The following is a 22,215-nucleotide window of genomic DNA, read 5'->3' on the forward strand; positions in this document are numbered from 1 at the left end:
TGCATGCTAGGCAAGCTCCCTACCTACTCCACTTAACAGAGAAGGAAGAGAAGTAAATTGCTACTAAGTGGAGGATCCTGGGCTCAAACTGTTTCTTTGACTGTAAATCACATGTTCTTTGAACCACAAAGTGGAATGTTGGCATTACAATGTTAGAAATGAAATACCATCTATTTATTGAACATTTAGTGAATGTAAGGATTATGAAATATATGGAAAATTATTTATAAAACAATGTGAAGTATAAAAATTAATCAGGGCTGGAGAGATAGCTCAACTGACTGAATGCATACTTTGCTTATAGGAGGCTAATGGTAGATCCCAAGATATACTGGGGTAGCCCCTGAGCACAGAGCAAAAAATAGCCCTAAAGAACTCCCAGGTGTGACACAAAAGCAAAATAATAATCATAAAAATATAGGTACTCTGTGTCTACAACCACATTAAAAACCTTTGGATTGAAAAATTGTCTGAAATGTGAAATAATAGAAAATTAATTAGCCTTCAGGGTGGCAAATGTTTTTTTTTTCTATTAAAGATAACTTAAGGGCTGGAGAGATAGTATGGAGGTAGGGCATTTGTCTTGCATGCAGAAGGATGGTGGTTCGAATTCCGGCATCCCATATGGTCCCCCCAGCTTGCCAGGAGAGATTTCTGAGTGTAGAGCCAGAAGTAACTCCTGAGCACTGCCAGGTGTGACCCAAAGACCAAAAAAAAAAAAAAAAGACAAGGGGCCAGAGAGATAGCATAGTGGTAGGGCATTTGACTTGCAAGCGGCTGACATAGGACCAATTGTGGTTCGAATACTGGCATTCCATCTGCCAGGAGTGATTTTTGAGCAGAGAGCCAGGAGTAACCCCTGAGCGCCGCCAGGTATGGCCCAAAAACCAAAATAAATAAATAAACAAGATATGAAATATATTTTTGTGTTTCTTGTTTTGGGGGCCACACTTGGCAGGGCTCAGGGCTTATTCCTAGCTCTGCTCAGTGATCACTCTGGGGGATCATTTGGTGCTGATGATTGAACAGGAGTTGGCTCCTTAACCCCTATACTATCATTCTCAGCCCCAAATGATATATTTTTTGTTTTGTTTGATTTGGTGCCAGGGTTTGCTCCTAGCTTTGTGCCCAGGGATCACTCCTAGTGGAGCTTAGGGGTCCATATGTGGTGAGGGGGATCAAATAGGGGTCAGTTGCGTGCAAGGCAACCACCCGGCTTGCTGTATTACCTTTCTAAACCCCAATAATTATGTTTTAAGTCACAGAATTTCAGCTTTCAGAGAACAGGAAATTAGAAGTTGGTAGAAACTTGAAACTCATGTCTGTGATTTGTTTGTTTGTTTGGTTTTGGTTTTTGGGTCACACCCGGTGATGCTCAGGGGTTACTCCCGGCTATGCACTCAGAAATTGCCCCTGACTTGGGGGACCATATGGAACACCAAGGATCAAACCGTGGTCTTGTCCTAGGTTAGCGTGTGCAAGGCAAACACCCTAATGATTGTGCCACCGATCTAGCTTCTCATGTCTGTGATTTGAGGGATCTCTGTGACTTAGGCCAATGATCAGATAGCATAGTATTATGCATGCTCCTGAGCTAACCCTCCTTCCTGACAACTGCTTTAACTGAATATCTCATTTTCCCACTGTGGCTCCTTCCATCTTGTTTCCTTCTTGTGGCCCCTGTTACTAGTTAATCCCCTATTCTCATGCCATGGCCCCCCACCCATTTTTTTATTTTCACCCATGACCCCCTTAGACTCCAGTTCCCCTATTGAGAAACACTGTTCCAATTCACTTGATGAGCAGGGCAGGTCCCTCTCTATGAATGGGGATGGTTCAGGCCAGATAGAATTTGGAGTAAGAGCAAAGACAACAGGGCCAGGGAGTTGGAGCTATGCCAACCTGGATGTGAGACAAATATAGATGTAAACAAAGATTATACCACCTCAAAGTTAGAGTCCAGAGTAAACTAGGATTACAGAGTCCAGCTGTAATCCAAGATTGGGGCTGGCAGGAGTTAATCCATCTCTTTTGTAAATAGTTCTGATAATAAAAAAATGTTCCCTTCTTTATACAAAAATCTTTGGGTCACTCCTAGCAGTGCTAACTCCTGATGGTGCTCAGGAAAACCCAATGAGATGCCAGGAATTAAAAAGGTCCTTTGCAGAATGAGAAGTTCAGTCTGTGTGCCATTTCATTTCTGCACATTTTCCTATACTTCTTATTACTAAATACTGTAGGTGTATATGCTATATGTAATAGTTTATTTGTCTATCTCAAATAGACCTCTTTTAGGACTGGATAAATAGAAGGACACTTACCTGGGCCCGGAGAGATAGCACAGCGGCGTTTGCCTTGCAAGCAGCTGATCCAGGACCAAAGGTGGTTGGTTCGAATCCCGGTGTCCCATATGGTCCTCCGTGCCTGCCAGAAGCTATTTCTGAGCAGACAGCCAGGAGTGACCCCTGAGCATCGCCGGGTGTGACCCAAAAACAAAACAAAACAAACAAACAAAAAGGACACTTATCTATCTTACTTGTGGTTGACTTGATTTCAATTCCCAGTACCTCAACACCCTGAGTTCACCAAGAACCATCCCTGAGCACAGAACTAGGAGTAAGCCTTGAGCAGTGCTGAATGTGGCCCAAATACCCCCAAAAAATAACTCTTTTCCCTTTCAAGTGTATGTTCTAGTTTCTGAGATTTGATAATTTAATCTATTTCCCTGACTTTGCACCTCCTAACTGTGACAGATCTTTAAAAATCATACTTTGAGCTTTCATCATAATCCATTAAAAATATTTGTAATTATTCTGGGCCCGGAGAGATAGCACAGTAGCTTTTGCCTTGCAAGCAGCCAATCCAGAACCAAAGGTGGTTGGTTCGAATTCCGGTGTCCTACATGGTCCCCCGTGCCAGCCAGGAGCTATTTCTGAGCAGACAGCCAGGAGTAACCCTTGAGCACTGCCGGGTGTGGCCCAAAAAACAAAACAAAACAAAAAAATTGTAATTATTCTGTAATTAGAGAGGAGCAACTTCATATGCCACACTTTTATTTACTTTGACTCAAAGTCCTATGTGCTAGTAAAGTGATAAACTGGTCTTTTCATCTGTTGTGTTCAGTTGTCTTTGACGGTATGTGGCAATGTCTTGGTCACAGGTCATTTCATTTTTCTCTTGACAGCCGTTTCACCAGGCAGACAGTGTGCGGGGGACCCGCCACCATGGTCTGGTGGAGAGACCGTCCAGAACTCGCTTTCACCCCCTTCACCGACGATCTGGGGACAAGCCAGGACGACAAATATCCTTTTTCATTATCTAAGGCAGTAGAGTTTTGAAATGTTTGAAAGGTTTTCAGGACTATCTTCCCTGCAGCTCCCCTTTGGCCTCAAAATCTTTGTTTTATCTGATGAATGGAGGCAATAAAAATACGTGAGTATAATCTAGAAACAGCTCTGCAGCCAGAATTTGGAAATACCGCTGTAGGTGTTTCCTTTATGAAAGCATTGGTAAAGTTCATTTTAATAAAATAACCATATGTAACAGCATGTATTTCATCCCTATCGAAGTCTTTCTCAGCATTTACCCTTAAAATTGATTGTCAGAGTTAAATTTGACTTTGAATCGGGTAAGGAGATTTAGTCTATCTAGCTTAAACAGTTAGACAGACATGTGATTTATTTTTATTTCTGGTCACCTACTGACCACTGTTAGAACTTACAGAAGAAATTTCATATGCTTTTCCATTTATGGAGTTTCAAACTCAATAAATGACAACTAAAATATAAAGCTAGTATTCAGGAAAATTCTTAGACAGTGATGTACTTGTACACGAAGGCTTATGCTATTAAATAGGAATAAAGAAAAAGAGGTTGTAAATTCATCTGACAATTTTATTTGGCTGTAACTCATCTGGGGCCAGAAGTAGTGGACTTCTGGGGGAGCAGTTTTATATGGAAAGTCTTGAGGGCCCAGGGCCGAGGTATTACGGGAGGGAGTCAGTAGGGCAGGTGGGCTCTCTTCACTCCTCTCTGCACACAGAGGTGGCTGGAGGTAGAGGAAGGTGGGGTGAGCTGAATTCCTGGCAGTGATGGTAGAGTTGGCTTTTCAGGCCTAGAAACCAGGAAATTGGGGGAGGGCACTCATGTTTACTGAGTACTACACATGCCAGGCACTGTGCTGGGCAATTTATGTCATTGTGTCCTCAGAACTCACCCAAGCCACTTGTTTTTTTCACCCCCCTTTTCCAAGTGAGGAAGCCAAGGATCAAAGTTAAGTGCACCAGGAGCCCTTCGCTGAGGCTCGAGGAGCCCACATCCAGGACCCCATTTGATGGCCCTGGCCCTGTCCACAGGGAGGAAGTACAGCAAAACTGCTGCTCCTTTGACTCGCCAGCTTCCTGTGACTCTATTGATACAAGGATGGTGACCCCCTCCATATATGTTTCTCCCTCTGTCTCATTAGGACAGCACTCTCCCACCCCCCACTCCTAGTTTTGTATGTTATGTGGCCATTATAAGGAGCATTTTGAGAATTCCTGTCTGGAATGTGTAATAACTTTTGTGTAGAATGCCACAGGGAAAATAGAATCAAGTAAATTCTTTAGCTAATTCACACATGTGGGTGGAGTATCCATCAAACAATTGTCTAAATTGCTTGGAATTTTCGAGCATGACTTGGGAGTGTTTGCTTCATGCAACAATCTATTTTTCTCTAAATTTTTTGATTTCCTCTTTTTTTCTGGTAGATGTTCTCTCTAAATAACTTCGAATGATTTACATATTCATATGTCACCAACTCAGATCTAAATATTGCATGGACTTAGTATTTTTAACCAAAGATATAACTTAGAAGAGTAAGGCTTTGAAGAAAGTGACAGAGAAGAGTGCTCATTTGTTCAATAAATATTTCAAGGAACTGGAGATGTAGCTGAAGGACAGAAGTATATGGTTTAATTCTCAGAGTAGAAAATGCCTTTCACTGACCAGAGTAATAGTACAATGGGTAGGGCACTTGCCTTGCATGTGGCCAACCAGGGTTCGATCCCTGGCATTCCATATGGTCCCCCTGAACACCGCTTGGAGTAATTCTTGAGTGTTTTTGCCAGAAGTAACCCCTTGAGTATCACCAGATGTGGCTCAAGAAACAAAAAAGATAATGCCTTTCTACAAGAAAGAAAAACAAATCTATAGAAAAACTCGTTAGGTATAAAATAAGAAGTAGCAAAAATAAGGAAAAAGAAGTTTCTTCCTGAAGTCCTGGATTTCCTAAACTTAATGGATCCCCAAACCTATTTTCTCTTAACACTCAAGATATTTCCATCTCAAAGGCCAAGGAAATGATGGTCTCTAGAGTGGAAAGGGAAAATATTCTGACTTTAAAATTCCACATACAGCCTACTAGTTCATCATGCACATGCAGGAGGTGTTCTCATGTTCCAGAAATTGAAAAGATCCCACTTTGATGTCTGTAAGATGCAGTCTAGTGGAACAGGGTTTGTGGTGAAAGGACAAAGAGGAAGTAGTATGATGGTGAAAACACAGTTCAAAAATTAGGAAGGAACAAGCTGTGACCAGTTTTTATAAGCTGAATTGGACCAAGGATATGGCCCACCAGCTCCTTAAAAGGTCTCAGGCCCTTCTTGCACTCTCTCCTTGGTGGAAGCAGTGGAAGAAGTGTGGCTGGCCTCCAGACTGCTTCTAGACAGTAGTTCCTGAGCCCTGTTCTAGGTGCATGTACAGAGAGGGAACAGGAAGACAAAAGAACCTGGCTGCTAGGCAAGCAACACAAGTCTGGGACTGGCTCAGAGGCTCCACTTGGGGTGCCCTCTCTGCTCAGCAAAGGGCTGTTCCCCGGACTCTGGGGACAGCGTAGAACTCCAGGGTTTCTTTTTCCTCTACTGAGGTGCACTCTCTGGCCCCACGCCGACCTTTTGAATCTTCTCCCAGCCATTGAACACTTCAGGAATCCACTGCATTTTGTGTTGTTAATATGCACAGAAAGACAGAACCACTGACTTATGCTGGGCATTGACCAGCTGGTGGTAGCAATAGTGGTAGCAGACTTAACCAGCTGGTCCCTCAGCATACGATGTGTGGGCTCACCTTGGTTTCTGTAAGTGTCTGGATTTTGTTTCGAGATAACAGAGAATATGTGAACCATACATACAGCCGACCCCTGGCATACCAAGGAGCTGACATTTCTCCTCAACCTGAGTGTGGCTCTGTTGTGGTTATAAAGTACCAGGAACCCTTCTTGATTGAAAAACAGGAAGTACCTTAGCTGCTGTTGCTGGAAGCCCAGGGCACGATGGAGATTTCGTCACTGTCACTGAGGTTTTTTGTCTGGTTTGATTTCGTGCACAGACAGGCTTTCACCATTTCAGCGAGGGGCTTTTCTCTGTACCCATTGCACTCCTGTGGTTCTCTGTGTTGTGTGCACATTCTGGACCAATCACTGTTCCCAGGGCGAGGTCACTTGATTAGAAACGTGGGCTGAGACCTGGGTGTACACCCCAGGGTCAGGGAGGGTCAGGGGGGCAGACACAGGATGCCCATTTGGGGATAGGAGTGGTGACAGTGCTTGAAACAAAGTAAACAAGCGGCACTGTGTGTCTTAAATGATATTAACCACAGTGAAATAAATGACTACAGTTTTTTTTTTAAGAGAAACAGACAGGAGGCTGGAGCAATAGCACAATGGTAGGGCGTCTGCCTTGCACGCGGCCAAAACAGGATGGACCATGGTTTGATTCCTGGCATTCCATATGGTCACCCGAGCTTGCCAGGAGTGGCTTCTGAGTGCAGAGCTAGGCATAACCCCTGAGCATCACCGGGTATGACCCCCCCCAAAAAAAAAAAAAAAAGAGAAAGAGAGACAGAGAGAAAGAGATAGTCAGATAGGGGTCAACCTGGGTTTAATTCCCAGTATCCTGTATAGTTCCCTGAGCCCTACTATTCAGGCGTGATCCCTGAGTGCAAAGTCAGGAGTAATCCCTGAGAACAGGTGTGTGTGACCCCAAAACAAACAAAACAGGGCCACAGCACTAGTACAGCCAATAGGGTGCCAGCCTTGCACCCAGATGACCTGTGTTTGATCCCTGATATTCTATATGGACCTCCAATCCCTGCCAGGAGTGATCCCTGAGTACTGCCAGGTATGGGCAAAACAAAAAACAAAAAAGAGAAGACAGAGGAAGTATGAGATGGAGGGAAAGAGAAAAAGAAGGAAAGAAAAAAGGAAGGAAAGAACAGAATACATTGGGTCGGCACAAGAAATAGGCAGCACTATACCACATGATTCATGCAAGGCGTGCTGCTGAGACAGAATAAACACTAAAATGAGTCAAGAGAAAGGGGTTCTGGGGGGCTCTGCTGCTGTTTGCACCACAGTACCAGCTTCTCTCTGCTGCTTCCCCTGCCTGCTGGTGCTTCTCCTTTACTGACACTGATACTTCGATGGCAGCAGTTTGGCAGCCAGTTACTCCTCACAGGCCCTGGATGAGAGTTGGCCCAGGTAAGAGCCAATCTTCAGAGACCACGGTTGTGTTCTCAAATGTTTTCTTTTTATTCTATCACCTTTGAAGACGCTTCTAAAAATTCCTAAAATGAAGCATAGAATCCCATGTTTTTCCTTTACAAATTTTAAGTTGTCTAAAATGGAAAGTCAATCAAATCTGTTTTGTGATTGTTTGGTTGGTTGGTTGGTTGGGAGGGCAGAGATTGTCACACTTGGGACTTGGGTTACTCCTCACTCTGCACTCAGAAACCACTCCTGGCATGCTTGGGGGACCTTATGGGATACCAGGGATCAAACCTGGGTCAGCCATTGCAAGACAAGTGCTCTACTTGTTGCTCTAGTATTGCTCCAGCCCACATTTCTTTTTAAAAAACAGATGTTAACCTACTTATAATATTCTAATTTGACTTTCTTCTATTGAAACATGGAAAAGACCCATCTTCTCTCATTGTTTGTTTGTTTGTTTGTTTATTTTTGGTTTTTGGGTCACACCTGGCAGTGCTCAGGTTACTCCTAGCTCTGTGCTCAGAAATCGCTCCTGGCTGGCACAGGGGACCATATGGGATGCCAGGATTTGAACCACTGTCCCTCCTAGATCAGCTGCTTGCAAGGCTAATGCCCTGCCCTACCGCTGTGCTATCTCTAGCCCCATTCTCACTATTTCTTAATAAGCAATTGGACAGACTGAACACTTTAATAGATTCCTAAAATGATTATTTTCTCAGTGAATTTTTTTGTTTGTTTTTTGGTTTTTGGGTCACACCCGGCAGGGCTCAGGGTTTCCTCCTGGCCCTACGCTCAGAAATAGCTCCTGACAGGCCTGGGGGATGATGTGGGATGCTGGGATTCGAACCACCAGCCTTCTGCATGTGAGGCAAATGCCCTACCTCCATGCTATCTCTCTGGCCCCTTCTCAGTGAATATGATTAGGGTCCCTGAGCACTGCCAGATGTGGACCCTCCCTAAAGGACCAAACAAACCAAAACTTAGGGTCTACAAGATGGTTCAAGGCTTCCGCCCTGGGTTGTGAGTTCAAACCCATTGCTGCCACCTGCACTGAGGTGGTCAGGACAAACTCACTGTGATCTCAGTGGAATATGCCGAAAGACTGAGAGTTCTTAGACCAGTAACAAGCAAGGTGGGCAAGACTTGCAGCCCTTTGACTTTCGATACTTCTCAGACTGTGTAGACAAGCTGGTTTTCAAGCCTTACTGCTGAGTTACACTGCTGAGTAGATGAGCTGGCTCTCAAACCCAAGCTTACTTGGGCTCTCTGTTTTCCCCTGGGATTTAAGTGTCTTAAAAAATGTTTTTATTTTAAAGGCAGCATCCACCTTGGAAAGAAGACAAACATCCTGGGTTCAGGCTAACATCTGCACTTAATAGGTACGTGGATTGTCTCCTAGTCAAAATATCAAACCATCCTGTCCATTCGATCCTCCATCCTTATGTTGTTTATATATTACTCAGATATCCTAGTATGTTCATATCTTTTGTATTTATATGAAGTGTTTAAAAAAAAAAAAGACAACAGACAGCATGGGGCTGGAATGATAGTACAGTAAGGCACTTGTCTTGCATGCAGCCCACAAAAGTTTGATTGATTTCAGTACGTCGTATAGTTGCCCAAGCCCAGTAGTGATCCCTAAACACAGAGCCAGGAGTAAGTACTTACTGTATTTTCCGGCGTATAAGACAACTTTTGAAATAAAAGTCAACCGAAAATCGGGGTCGTCTGATACGCCGAGTATATCCCGAAAAATGTTTCAATATGCCGCCAAACGAAAATGGTCTGAATATTGCCACAAAACGAATTTTCCAACTCGATCCTGCACCAGTCACTGCCAGGCTGCTCGGACCGCCTCTATAACTCAGCCAATCCAAGCAAGCTTTTAATGCATGCAAATTAGACAATGTTCTGGACCCGAATCTACACTGTCAAAAGCCTGCTCAGATTGGCCAGAGTTAGAGAAGAAGTCTATTACAGTAGAACCTTTGGACCTTTGCTTGTTGTGATTAGCTCACTGTGGTACATACAGTTGCAGCACAGGAACGTTCTGTCTGATACAGCAAATATAGGCCTAAACCTATGTGTTAACTGCAAAATTAGGGAGCCGTCTTATACTCCCAGTCATCTTATATGCCGGAAAATATGGAAAATATCACCTGGTGTCTCCCAGCACACACACACCTCCCAACAAATAACAAAAAGCACTTGCTGCTTGTCTACAGGGTGAGTGGTCATGTAGCCTAAGAAAATACAGTTTGGATTAGGCCTGCAGGCTTTGTCTTAATCATTGAAGGTCAGAAAGTTTTTTAATTTCCCCACGTCTCAGTTTACTCATCTGGAAAAGGGAAATCATAGTAATGCCAGGGCTGATCACCCAGAGTGAGAAAGGATACAAAGGATACATGGGAAATGGGAGTATTCTTTGTATTGTTGAGTATTTGGGGCTGACTGCAGAGCTAAGTATACTGCCTGGGGTCCTTTCAATCCTAGTTACATTCTGGGTTTTTGTTTTTGTTTTTTTGGGGCCATGCTAGTCGGTGCTCAGGAGTTACTCTTAGCTCATACCCCTGGTGGGCTCAGGGACCATATGGGATGCTGGGCATTGAATCTGGGTCAGCCACATGCAAGGCAAGCGCCCTCCCACCTTACCATTGTGCTATCGCTCTGGCCCCAGGAAAAATGAAAAAAAAAAAAAAAGTTTTTTTTTTTGGTTTTTGGGTCACACCCAGCAGCGTTCAGGGGTTACTCCTAGCTCTACACTCAGAAATCGCTCCTGCCAGGCTCAGGGGACCATATGGGATGCCGGGATTCGAACCACCATCCTTCTGCATGCAAAGCAAACATTTTACCTCCATGCTATCTCTCCAGCCTTGGAAAGTAAATTTTTAATCAGATCTTCTCTCCTTCCTCCTTAGGACTAATTCTGATTCAGCTCTTCACACAAGTGCCCTGAGCACCAAGCCCCAGGACCCCTATGGCGGAGTGGGCCAGTCAGCATGGCCTGCCTCATACATGGGTGAGACACAGCCCCTGTTTCCTCCTGTTCGGGAACATTTGAGTATATAGCCAGGAGGAACCCCTGAGCATCACTGGGTGTGGCCCCCAAGTAGAACAAAAAAGTCACAATTTTTAGTGAAATATGGTAAGAAAAGCAGCCTGTGGAGCTCAAGATGCTGCTATGTGCAATGGTCTTAGTCTCCTTGCTCGGGGAGAGAGTTAGATGAACATATTCTTATTCTGGGACCTGAAGAAAGGGCTACCTATGTACCATTTATGGAACCCTCTATGCAGTTTCTAATTCTCAACGAAAGGCCAGAGGCCTTGATAGAAGCAGGAAATCATAGGAAGGAATTTGAGAAGGAGTTTTGGGGGCCTAGGTGCATAGAACAAAGAAGGTGACTATAGACAGTGACTGGTTGACTGAAGTCTTTACGCTCAGAGTGGTTCACCTCTTCTGAGGGAAGAGGTGAGGAATGAAGGGTGTGAGCATAGCATGTGGACCATTCCAGATGCTTCTGGAGGCCCAGCAGTGAAGAAAGCAAAAAGCCCTGGTGGAGAGAGATGGATGGCCTGGGAGTGGTAGTGGCCCTCCTCTCTAGATCAGAAGTCGCCAAGTGTCAGTTTCGGGAACTGACGAAATGTGACAACCAAGGACAGTGGGCTGACCTCCAACATGTGTGTCCCAGCCTGGAGGCTGCCGCTGGAGTAGTTGCCCTTCAAGCGATCAGAACTCAGAAACATGCCCAAATATGGATGCGCCTCCTTGGAGAGCCAGTGTGTTTCCAACACTGTCCACGTCTCCACGGAGGGGGATTATTTCTGGAGAGTGAGACTTGGTGGTGGGAGCTATTTTAAACAGTAATAGTCTTGTTCCCCTGTAACTTATTAATGTTCTGTATCTTCTTTCCTTCTGGATTTTAAAAATATCAATTTGCTCTGCAAAAAGGTATTTCTTAGTATAGGATCCGCCAACTAAAGATGAAAGATGTGATAGGAAAGGACCCCTAAAGCCCCAAGTATACTTCATCTTCACAACACCCCAAACTCTATCCCTGAGAATCTTCCCAAAGACCCTCCTATAGCTCTACTCTCTCTGCTGTGGAAGGGCAGGGAGTGCATGGGTGATGGAGTATGTGTTCAGGGTTTAATTACATGATGAAAATCCATGATGCTCTGTCACATGGGTTTTGTTTTCCCAAGAAAACATGATCCAGTTAATGTAGAGTTGCTTTCATGATGTTTATTAAGTTGCCTGATATTAGGGATAGATGAAAAGCCTTTAATGTAGAGGACAGAAATAAGAGTTTATACAGCTAAGTACAATCTATTTATTTATGGGTTTGGGCCCCCCCCTTAAGGGTACTGGGGACACTGCCAGTTTTGTGCTCAGGTGTCACTCCTGGCGTGTGGGGGATGCTGGGGATTGAACTTGTGCAGTCTGTTGAATCATCACTACAACCCCAAACCATCTTTTTATGATTTCTTTTCATGTTAAACTAGCTAGAATATCAGGGAGAAACATGGCTGTGTCTTTTGGAGGCTTTGTGTGGTTTAATTATCATTGGGGGAACTTCAGCTTTCTGTGACTCCAGCCCTGTCCTGTTGCTTGGGACCATCCACTATATAACCTCTGCCTGACTGGACATGTGCTCCAAGGATTGGTAGGGGCTGAGGGGAGTACATACTAGACAGGGAGAAGCCTGCTTGGCTCAGTGGCCCATCACCATGACCCCATCTTTCTCTTCCCCTTCCTCCTTTGCTAGCCTTACCCTTGCCCTTGTGTAGTGCCCTTGTGTAGTTGAGTGAAGGATTCAAACACAGATGACTGTGGAAGATGGAAGCCATAAGAGATTCTCTGCGACACAGCTAGGACTGGGTGGTAGGAGGGAGGGCACAGAGGGGACAGAGAGGGGTAGAGAGTCAGACACAGTGGCTGAGCACCAGGGGTTCCTGAGGGACACTTTCATCTCAAGGTCATCCCCTTCTGTCATTTACCCCGAAAGCCAAGGCCAAGTTTATTTGGGGTTCCCAAAATATGGGACCGGGAGAGGGGACCTGGTCTGGGGGGGTGGTCTGCCCTCAGTGGATCTGGGTGGCTGGTGGCCCCGGAACACATGTAGCCTTGGTCACTGTGGGCCTATCCCATGGGACTGGTGCAGTGACTTTCCTCTCTTCAGACAGCCCGTCACAGTGTGTCCCTTTTTATTTTTAACCCTTTATTTATAGTTGTTTGTCATGGCAATTTTTATCCAACAGTAAAAAATCCAGGCTTGAATATTTTGGTTTTATGTCAGCTTGGCATGGACAGAGGCTCTACTGCCGCCATTCTCCTTCTGTCTCTCCCTGCCCCAACTCAGACTCCGGGGTCGGTCTTTATTCTCTCTTATTCTCACATATGCCCTCACATTAATCCTCCATTCTTGCTGGTCAGTCCTGCTTCTCCTCCTGTACCTGCTGTCCTCCCTGTCTTGGTAGCTGCCTGGCCTACTATATCGGTATGTATCTAGCCCACCTCATCCCAGCCCACCTCTTGTCCAGGGCCTCTTTACCTTCAAGCTCTCTTCTCACAGCCCATTTCACATTCTGCTGCATAAACCATCTTTCCACAGCTTCACGACAGGAACGTCACTCTCTTTCCTCATCAAACCCAGCTTTGTGGCCAGTCCCTCCAAGCCAAGCTCATTTTCCTCTCTCCTTCCCACCTAGGCTCCAGCCCAACTGTCTTAATACTGAGACCACCCCATACACCCTTCACCTTCTCAGCTCATTGAATCTCACCCTTTGTAGCAAGCTGGACATAAAGACATAGGCCAGAGTTCTAGTCCTGGAGCTTCCTGGCTTGTGCTTCTGGGGATCCAGTATTGCCTGCCTGTGTCGTTTTGAAGGAGTGATGTGTGTGAGAGAGCCTGGGTGTCACTCTCCTCTTCCAATGGAGACTATGGTCAGGGTCATTTATGAATTAAACTCATTAATGACTCCAGAATTGCCACCCTGATGAAGAGGTATTCAGCCTTGCTTTTCATATGGCCACACTAAAGTGGAATTGCTTTTTTGTGGTCAGAATGCCAAGCACCCTGTCTCTGTTCCCACTATAAAGGAAGTGGGGAAGCCAGTGACACCAAGCAGTGTCTTTCCTGCCACAGAAATGGGATTGGAAGCTGTACCTTTTTTTTTCTCAGCACCTCCTTTGCTAACTTGCTTGTGACCCCTTCCTTCCCTGATGTGTTGGGTTAGGGTCCTCTTCAGTCTGTGCCTCTGGAAAAGTGAGATTGTGAGAAATGATTTCTGGGCCCCTAACTTAGTTTGAGCTTAGAACATATTGGGAAAGACTGCTATGTACAGTGTCTTCTTTTGAGTCAAAGCTGCTATTTATTCAGCCAGAATTTATTCCAGGTCAAATTTTCGAAATTTTTTTAAGGAACTAAGAGATGCATCATTTCAATTAACTGAGGTTCTATTGAATTATTAGTTTTGTGGCCTTACTCAGCAGGGTTCAGTAACTACTCAAAGCTCTGTTCAGAGGCCCATCTGTGGTGCTGGTGACTCAAACCCCAGAGTCATGGTGCCAGGTCCAATGTATCTCCAGCCCCTCTCCAGCCTCTTTCAAACATTGCCAGGAATAATCCCTGAGTACAGAGCCAGTAATAGCCCCTAAGCATCTCTGAATATATCTCAAAAAAGCAAAATAAATAAACTAATTTGTGAATTAAGTCATAGTTCATCAGGTCGGAGAGATAGCACAGTGGTAGGACATTTTGCCTTGCACGCAGCCAACCCAGGATGGACCCAGGTTCAATTCCCAGCATCCCATATGGTCCCCTGAGCCTGCCAGGAGCAATTTCTGAGCACAGAGCCAGGAGTAGCCCCTGAGCGCCTCTGAGTGTGGCCCCCCCCCAAAAAAAAACAAAGCAAAATGAAAAATACATAGCTTATCAAAGTTTTTAATTCTTTCTCATAGGTTTCTGTGATGGCGAGAATGATGCACGTGGGGAAGGTATGGGTCACTCTCCTCTACAGTGCTTTCTGCACAAACTATATAGAAACCTCTTTTATCTGGGGCTGGTGTGGTGGCGCTAGAGGTAAGGTGTCTGCCTTGCCAGTGCTAGCCTAGGGCGGACTGCGGTTCAATCTCTCGGCATCCCATAGGGTCCCCCAAGCCAGGAGCGACTTCTGGGCACATAGCCAGGAGTAACCCTTGAGCGTCACCGGGTATGGCCCAAAAACCAAAAAAGAAAAAAAATAAATAACCTCTTTTATCTATGGACTAATTGACGAACACATAGTCCTAGGACTCTACACAATGGTACAGTCACTGATTGGTTTGACTTCTCTGAGTTGCTCCATAGATAATGCAGACTAGCCAAGGCCAAAGCCACCAGAAAGGGAAAGGTGTGATCAGATCCCACTGCCCCTCTGCGTTTCCCTCCATGTCCATGGCTATTGAGGGAATCAAGAATTATAATGAGGGGGCCAGAGAGATAGCACAGTGGTAAGGCATTTGCCTGGCATGCCATCTATCTGGGAGGGACCTGGTTTGATTCCCAGCATCCCATATGGTCCCCAAGCCTGCCAGGAGCGATTTCTGAGTGCAGAGCCAGTAGTAGTAACCCCTGAGCGCCACCAGGTGTGGCCCAAAAAACTAAAAAATAAATTAAATAAATAAATAATTAAATAATTATAAAGACCATATTTGTGAAGAAATCACTTAAGTAATCAACTTTAGCAATATCCGTTTCTTCTCCACACTGTCTCTGCTCATTTTGAAAGTTTAAATCAGTATTGACGGATATAGATAATGTAAGGTGTGGCTGGAGCAAAGAACACAGTGGGGAGGGCATTTACCCTGCATGGGGTCGACCCAGGTTCAATCCCCAGTATCCCATATGGTCCCCCACGCCTGCCATGAGTAATTTCTGAGCACAGAGCCAGGAGTGACCCCTGAACGTTGCTGGGTGTGGCCCCCAAAACAAACAAAAATAATGTTAGAAAAGCGCAAATTGATTGCAAGATGGAATTACAAATCCCACAGAAGCTGCCAAGTGTCACACAATCATATAAAGTCAGGTTGGAGTTCTTTGAAATGACAGTTCACTTTGGCAGCTAAGGATCTGGTGCTTCATGCATTTTTTTTTCTTTCCCTTTCAGCATTACTATCTTTTCTTGAAACGTTTATCATTTTAAATTTTGATTTTCATCATTTGGAAGCAAACCACTTCCCTGGGCTTGTCGTTTAAGGATTGTAACTGGGTGCACAGATCGGTGACAGTCTTTATTTTATAGAGAATAATATAAATTGATATTAGAGGTTTTGTTTCCAGTCTTCAGCCTCTTTCCAGAATTCACTCTGTTATGAATGCCTCTTTCTGGGCTCTTGTACTCGAGTTTGGTCCCAGTGGTACAGTGGGAACAGCTAGCTGCCCAGAGCTTCTCTGGCCCTTTAACCTTAATAGCAATCAGAGTCCTGGGTGTTTCCACCCTCCTGACTAATGATCCCTTCATTCTTAGGACCTGCCCCTCTCCTTAAGGACCAAACCCTTGCTGTACTCATTCTATACAACCCCACAACATGGCTTAGACACACGCCTTCCCTCATAGTCTGTCAATAAATATCGGTTGCATCTTTTTGTTACAACATAGCTTCTGTAACCCAAGGTCTTCTCAGACAGTGAATATGATGCTTTCTCCACTCTTAGTGTCTTTCCCTGGCCCATTGAAGGAAGAGAATCTGTTGAACATTCCCAAGCCGCTGCCTAAACAATTGTGGGAGACAAAGGAGGTAGGTGAATGGACTCAACTCTGTTTGTCAATGAACATATTTCCTTCAGAGATCACTGTAAAATCCTGCAGGGGAGGGACCAGAGAGATAGTACCATGGGTAGGGTCTCAGTCTTGCATGGAACTAACCTGGGTTTGACCCCCTCAATCTTGGCACTGCAGGTAGTCTTCCTAGTTCCACAGAGGTGTAACCCCCGAGTACAAAGTCAGGAGTGAAAGCTGAGTGCTGCAGGGTATGGACTGAAGGAGACTTGGGAGAAAAGGTAGAGAGGACGGGGACAGAGACAAGAATAATTAATACACCGAGGAATAATTGTTTATTTATCCAATTGCACAGCCAAGAGCAATAGAGCTGTATGGGGATTTTGCCTTACACATGGTTGACCTGGTTTGTTTTACTCATTCAAAAAAATAATTTTTTTTATGAAAGAAAGGAAAAAGAAAGAAAATGTTGCTCCCTATATCTCATGCTGTTACTGCAAACTTGGAAGCCTGATTACAGGTCACTGGCAAATTTTACTACGTGTGGCCAGCACCACCTGCCTTCTCTCCAGTCTCCAGCCACAGTTTCTGGTTTATCAACTCCTCTTCCTTTCTCTAGTCAGGGCACTTGACTTAAGTCCTCAAATAAGTGGTAAATGTCACTTGCTTTAAGATTTATTTGAGCCTTTGAGTCTTCCTCCCCATTATTGTACTAGCTGACCTCTTCCCTGGCACTCCGGAAACCTCACACTCCGTAGAAGGAGGTCCCCCACCCCCACTGACTTGGCCTCTCTTGCCCTTAGGGAAGCTGAGCTGCCTTTTGGGGGTAACAGGCCTGAAGCATGCTTGTGTGATCTCTACTGACTGCCCCACCTACTGAGGCTTCCATTGGGCTAGTTCCAGTTTCTTCTGCCACTTTCCCAAAGACATCATTAGCCTTGGGGTGGGCATTGAAGGTTTTTGTCCATTGTGAGGACCTGGCAGTCATGTGCAGTCCATTGCCTGCACTGACAGGAATCCTAAGATACTTACTTACATGCTTTAGAAACCTGAGTTTTGCTGGACAAATCAGTCTTGCTTTCTGTCTTCCCAGATTCAGTCCCTGTCCGGACGCCCTCGATCCTGTGATGTTGGAGGTGGCAAGTAAGTTCATGTTTTATCTGCTTAGACTGACATTTGTACCTACAGCAGGTCTTGCTGCTTTTCACAGAACTCTGAAGAAAGTTCATTTGTCATGTTTAAGTGAAAAGTCAGCTGGATTTTCATCAAACCACAGCTCGGTACTCATCTTTCAAATAAATAATACAACTGCATTAACAGACAGTCAAAGATATATTTGTAAGGAACACAACTGACACCTGGTAAACTCAGAATTTGCTTAGTTTAGGCAGAAACCCATAGTCATCAAGAGGAGCCCACTGGCCCTGCACCATTAGAAGTTAATAAAGAGGGTCTGAAGCAGGGCCAGAGCGATAGCACAGTGGTAGCATGTTGCCTTGCATGCAGCTGACCCAGGATGGACCCTGTTCAATCCCCAGCATCCCATATGGTCCCCAAGTCAGGAATGATTTCTGAGTACATAGCCAGGAGTGTGGGCCGCCAGGTGTGGCCCAAAAACAAAACAAAAAAAGATGGTCTGAAGCAATAATAACACAGCAGGGAGGGCATTTGCCTTGTACGCAGCTGACCTGGGTTAGATCCCTGACATAATAAATGTCCCCCAGCCTGCCAGGAGTAAATCTTGCTCACAGCTACATTTGATTCCCCCCCAAAAAAAGTTAATGAAGAAAGGGACTGGGGAGGTGGCTTGGTGGTAGAACACTTGCCTTGCATGTGTGAGACTCTGGGTTCAATGACCAGCACTGCATGGTCCCCCAAGCATTACCAGGAATGATGTCTGCACCAAGCAGGGAATAACCCCTAAGCATAGCCAGGTGTGACCCAAAATCAAATGCTAAAAAAAAAAAAAAAAGTTAAACGCATATAGCAAAATAAATGCATTCGTTCTTTAGAAAATTACTTTATTATTTTAACAATAAATTATATATTTAAGCACCATGATTACAAACATGTTTGTAGTTGGGTTTTAGTCGTAAAAAGTCTTTAGAAAATTTGTGAGGAGACTGGGCTGAGGAAGACTGGGTGGTGGTGAGAGAGAGAGAGAGAGAGAGAGAGAGAGAGAGAGAGAGAGAGAGAGAGAGAGGAGAGACAGAGAGGAGAGACAGACAGAGAGAGAGAGGAGACAGACAGAGAGAGAGAGGAGACAGACAGAGAGAAGAGAGAGATGATGAAGCCAGTAGGTTGACAAAAACAAAGACCCATCAGAAGAGGCTTGAGAGAGAGAGAGAGAGAGAGAGAGAGAGAGAGAGAGAGAGAGAGAGAGAGAGATGATGATGAAGCCAGCAGGTTGACAGAAACAAAGACCCATCACTGCAGAGGCTTGAGAAAGACAGGTCATGTGTCACTCTCCAGGGCAGCAACAGCCGCATCAGGTGCCCTGACTGGATGACACTCACCTCACATCCTCCCCGAGAGAAGACCCCTGGCACTTGGTGGGCAGGGCCCCAAGAAAGCACCAGGAGGAGCGTGACACCGTTCCTTGGCTGCTCTGTAACTTAGAATCTAAACCAGCTTAGAACCCACTGCTCTTCCCAGGGCCAAACTAATGTGGCTGAAAATGAGCCCCTCAGATGGTATAGGGGATGTAGGCCCCTGTAGGGGTCTGTGGTGGGCTTTGTGCTTCAGGCAGCCCCTGCATACTTTCCCCTAACAAATGTGTCTAGTGCATCCTACCAACCACCAGAGAGCAGGTTTTAGTTTGAGCTGCTGACTGGCAACTCCCATGATTAGTACTACAGAAGTGGGGGGCAGTGCCTTTACTGCCTCCATGGTTTTAAAGCAAGTGTTTCTTAGTCTAGAAAGATAGTACAGCAGGTAGGATGCATGCCTACCTAGGTTCCATTTCAGTATCTCGTAGAGTCCTCTAAGCAGAACCAGGAGGAATTCCCGAGTAAAGAGTCAGGACTAACACCTATGCATTGCCAGGTATGGTCCCCAAATAAACAAAAAATTTCTTTTTTGCTCTTATATGAGAGGTAAAATTACACTAAGGGATTCTGATTCTTTTTTTTTTTTTTTTTTTTTGCAAGGAGGGGCCACACCCAGTAGTACTCAGAGGTCACTTCTGGCTCTTTGCTCAGAAATCGCCCCTTGCAGGCTCAGGGGACCATATGGGATCCCAGGAATCAAACCTAGGTCTGTCCCAAATAGGCCACGAGCAAGGCAAATGCCCTACCATTTCGCTATTGCTCCAGCCCCTCCAATAGCTATTATTGATTTGTTTATTTTGGTTTGGTTTGGCCACACCCAGCAATGCTCAGGAGTTATTCCTGGCTTTGCACTCAGGAATCACACCTGGCAGTATTTGAGGGACCCTATGGAGGCTGGGATGGAATGCAAGTCAGCCACATGCAAAGCAAACACCCTCTCTGCTATGGTAGAGCACAGACCAGAACATTGCTCTGGAAGGGGAGATAAGGAGGTTTGTTTTTTTTTGTTTTGTTTTTTTTTTTAGCAAACAGGCAGGTCACAAGCCCAGAGGCAGAAGTGTGCTTGTAGGTGCATAGAGGAGTTAGCATCAGTGGATGGGAAACCATAAGAGCAGAGTCATCAGAGGGTTTTGAGCCAGAGAACATCGCCTGCGTCTCCCAGACCCCAGGGATCACTCCAGCATGGCTGTCTCAATTTGTCTCCAGGGGCACTGTATGGGCACAGCACAGCTGAGTCCCTGAACACACAGTCTCATATCCTTGGTAAAACCTGCCCTTCACCACCTGTCCTAGTCAGGCTGCTCCAGCCCTTCTGCTCCTGTCTCCCTTGTACTGAGCATTTTCTCCACCCACTGCAGGTTTGCAGTTTGCCTCTTCTGTCTGCCTCAAGACCCCAGGAGCTACAGTTCCTGGGCCCTGGCTGGGCCCCTTGCCCACTAGCCCAGCGCAGACATCACTGTGGATCATGATATGATCAGCCTGAGTACAGCCTGAGTAGTGGCCAAAGCAGTGTTTCTCAGCCTTTTCTCAGCCAGTACCTCCCAGCCTTGTTTCCTTCCTGTGCTCTCCTGTCCTACCTCTTGCCACTTTAGAATTATGCTATGCCCCTCATTGACACTGTTTTCACCTGTGGTCCCTTGGATGATCCAGGACTCCCATGAACCAGATGGCCTCTCTCTGAGACACGCTGTCCACAGGTGGGGAGGGCTGCTGGGAGCTGCTTTGTAGGTCAGGGCTGGACACATGAAGCAAGCACTTAACCGTGAACACTTCTAACCTGGGTTTGATCCCCAGCATTCTACGTGATCCTCAATGCCCATCAGGAATGATTCCTGAGCTCAGAGTCAGGAGTCAGCTCTGCGCATAGCTTGCGTTGTGTATCCTCAAAGTTTCTGAGCCTCTAACTTAAACGGTTGCTCCTTCCCTGCTAGACAGAAAAAAATGTGTCCTGTGTAATACATTATATGAAAATGTAAGTTTATGTGTCTTATAAAGGTACTTCTTTCTCTTTTCAGCACTTTCCCACACAATGGTCAAAACATAGGCCTGTCACCTTTTCTGGGGACCTTGAACACCGGGGGATCATTGCCGGATCTAACCAACCTCCACTACTCTGCGCCCCTGCCGGCTCCCCTGGACGCGGGTGACCACCTCTTTGGGAGCATGAGCATGGGGAACAGTGTGGGCAATCTCCCGGCTGCTATGACTCACCTGGGCATAAAAAGTGCTTCCGGTACGTGTTCCCACTGCCCTGCTGGTGGTCCCAGGTCACGAGGCCTGGCTGTGTGTCATGGAATGAGACTGATCTGAGCTAGAGGCATATGACGTGTCCTGTGAGCTCTTCCCAGGCTCTCTCCCCTTAGTTATTTTTGCCGAATCGGATGGGGTCCCACAGTTCTCCTGCTCCTCACTATACATGGTCCCATTCAAGACTGCGATCGGGAGGTTTCAATGTCAGCAGCTGCTCTGGTCTGTGCCAGCCACACAATCGAGTGGCTCTTAGCTGCAGAGTCCACCTATGTCTGACTCTTCCAGCTTCCTTGTGGATAGCAAATCAGTATTTTCTAAAATAATCTAGAGAATATATAGTGAGATGGAAAGTATATACTTAATAAGTCTCAGTGTCAAATAGGATAATCCAAGGGCTCCCATATGTACAGAATCTTTGTTAAATAGGAGGAGTAGGGTTTTCTTCATGATGTGGAAAACAGTAAAGAGCATTAAGATCTTAAATTTTGACAAGTAGCGTGTGAATCTTTGCTTCCTGTTGTCTCGCAGGCCTCCAGAGTTCTCGGAGCAACCCCTCCATCCAGGCTGCACTCAACAATACGACTCCATCCTCTTCCCTCAACAGCCACCCACAGGCATCAGCTCCAGGCGCCGCTGCCCTTCACCCCTCACTCCGACTCTTTTCCCTCAGCAACCCCTCCCTCTCTACTACAAACCTCAGCGGCCCCTCTCGGCGTCGGCAGCCCCCCGTCAGCCCTCTCACGCTCTCACCTGGCCCCGAAGCACATCAAGGCTTCAGCAGACAGCTCTCGAACACCAGCCCCCTGAACCCATATCCTGCCTCACAGGTAAAAGCAGAACTGATGAACTGCACAGAGGGAAGGGAGACCTCCTTCCTCCCTAAGCTATTCTAAATGAAGCGTCCCACACTAGCCTGTGTCTTAGACATTTCCCTCCATACGATTTCACAGTAGAAATCTGAACAGTTCAGAATGCATTCATGGGGCTCGAGAGATAGCACAAGGGGGAGGAGGACATTTGTCTTGCATGCAGCAGCCCTGAGCTCAATCCCTTGGCTCCACATCTGATTCCCCAAGCACTGCCAGAAGTGAAGCCTGAGTGCAGAGTCACCAAGTAAGTCATAAGCACAGCC

General features: G+C 45.8%; 1 protein-coding gene across 1 annotated transcript in view; it reads left to right on the forward strand.

The window, feature by feature from the left end:
- Positions 1-22,215, forward strand: part of CRTC3 (CREB regulated transcription coactivator 3) — a 79,116-nt gene that overhangs the window by 46,336 nt on the left and 10,565 nt on the right. Inside the window, exons 3-11 of the mRNA XM_049783296.1 lie at positions 3,185-3,301; positions 7,454-7,515; positions 8,841-8,903; positions 10,443-10,543; positions 14,486-14,521; positions 16,221-16,303; positions 17,378-17,427; positions 20,849-21,066; positions 21,612-21,910. Coding sequence (XP_049639253.1) covers positions 3,185-3,301; positions 7,454-7,515; positions 8,841-8,903; positions 10,443-10,543; positions 14,486-14,521; positions 16,221-16,303; positions 17,378-17,427; positions 20,849-21,066; positions 21,612-21,910 — 1,029 coding nt within the window. The remainder of the gene's footprint in view (positions 1-3,184; positions 3,302-7,453; positions 7,516-8,840; positions 8,904-10,442; positions 10,544-14,485; positions 14,522-16,220; positions 16,304-17,377; positions 17,428-20,848; positions 21,067-21,611; positions 21,911-22,215) is intronic.

The sequence above is a fragment of the Suncus etruscus genome, chromosome 11 (assembly GCF_024139225.1).
Source record: "Suncus etruscus isolate mSunEtr1 chromosome 11, mSunEtr1.pri.cur, whole genome shotgun sequence".
Taxonomy (NCBI): Eukaryota; Metazoa; Chordata; class Mammalia; order Eulipotyphla; family Soricidae; genus Suncus; species Suncus etruscus.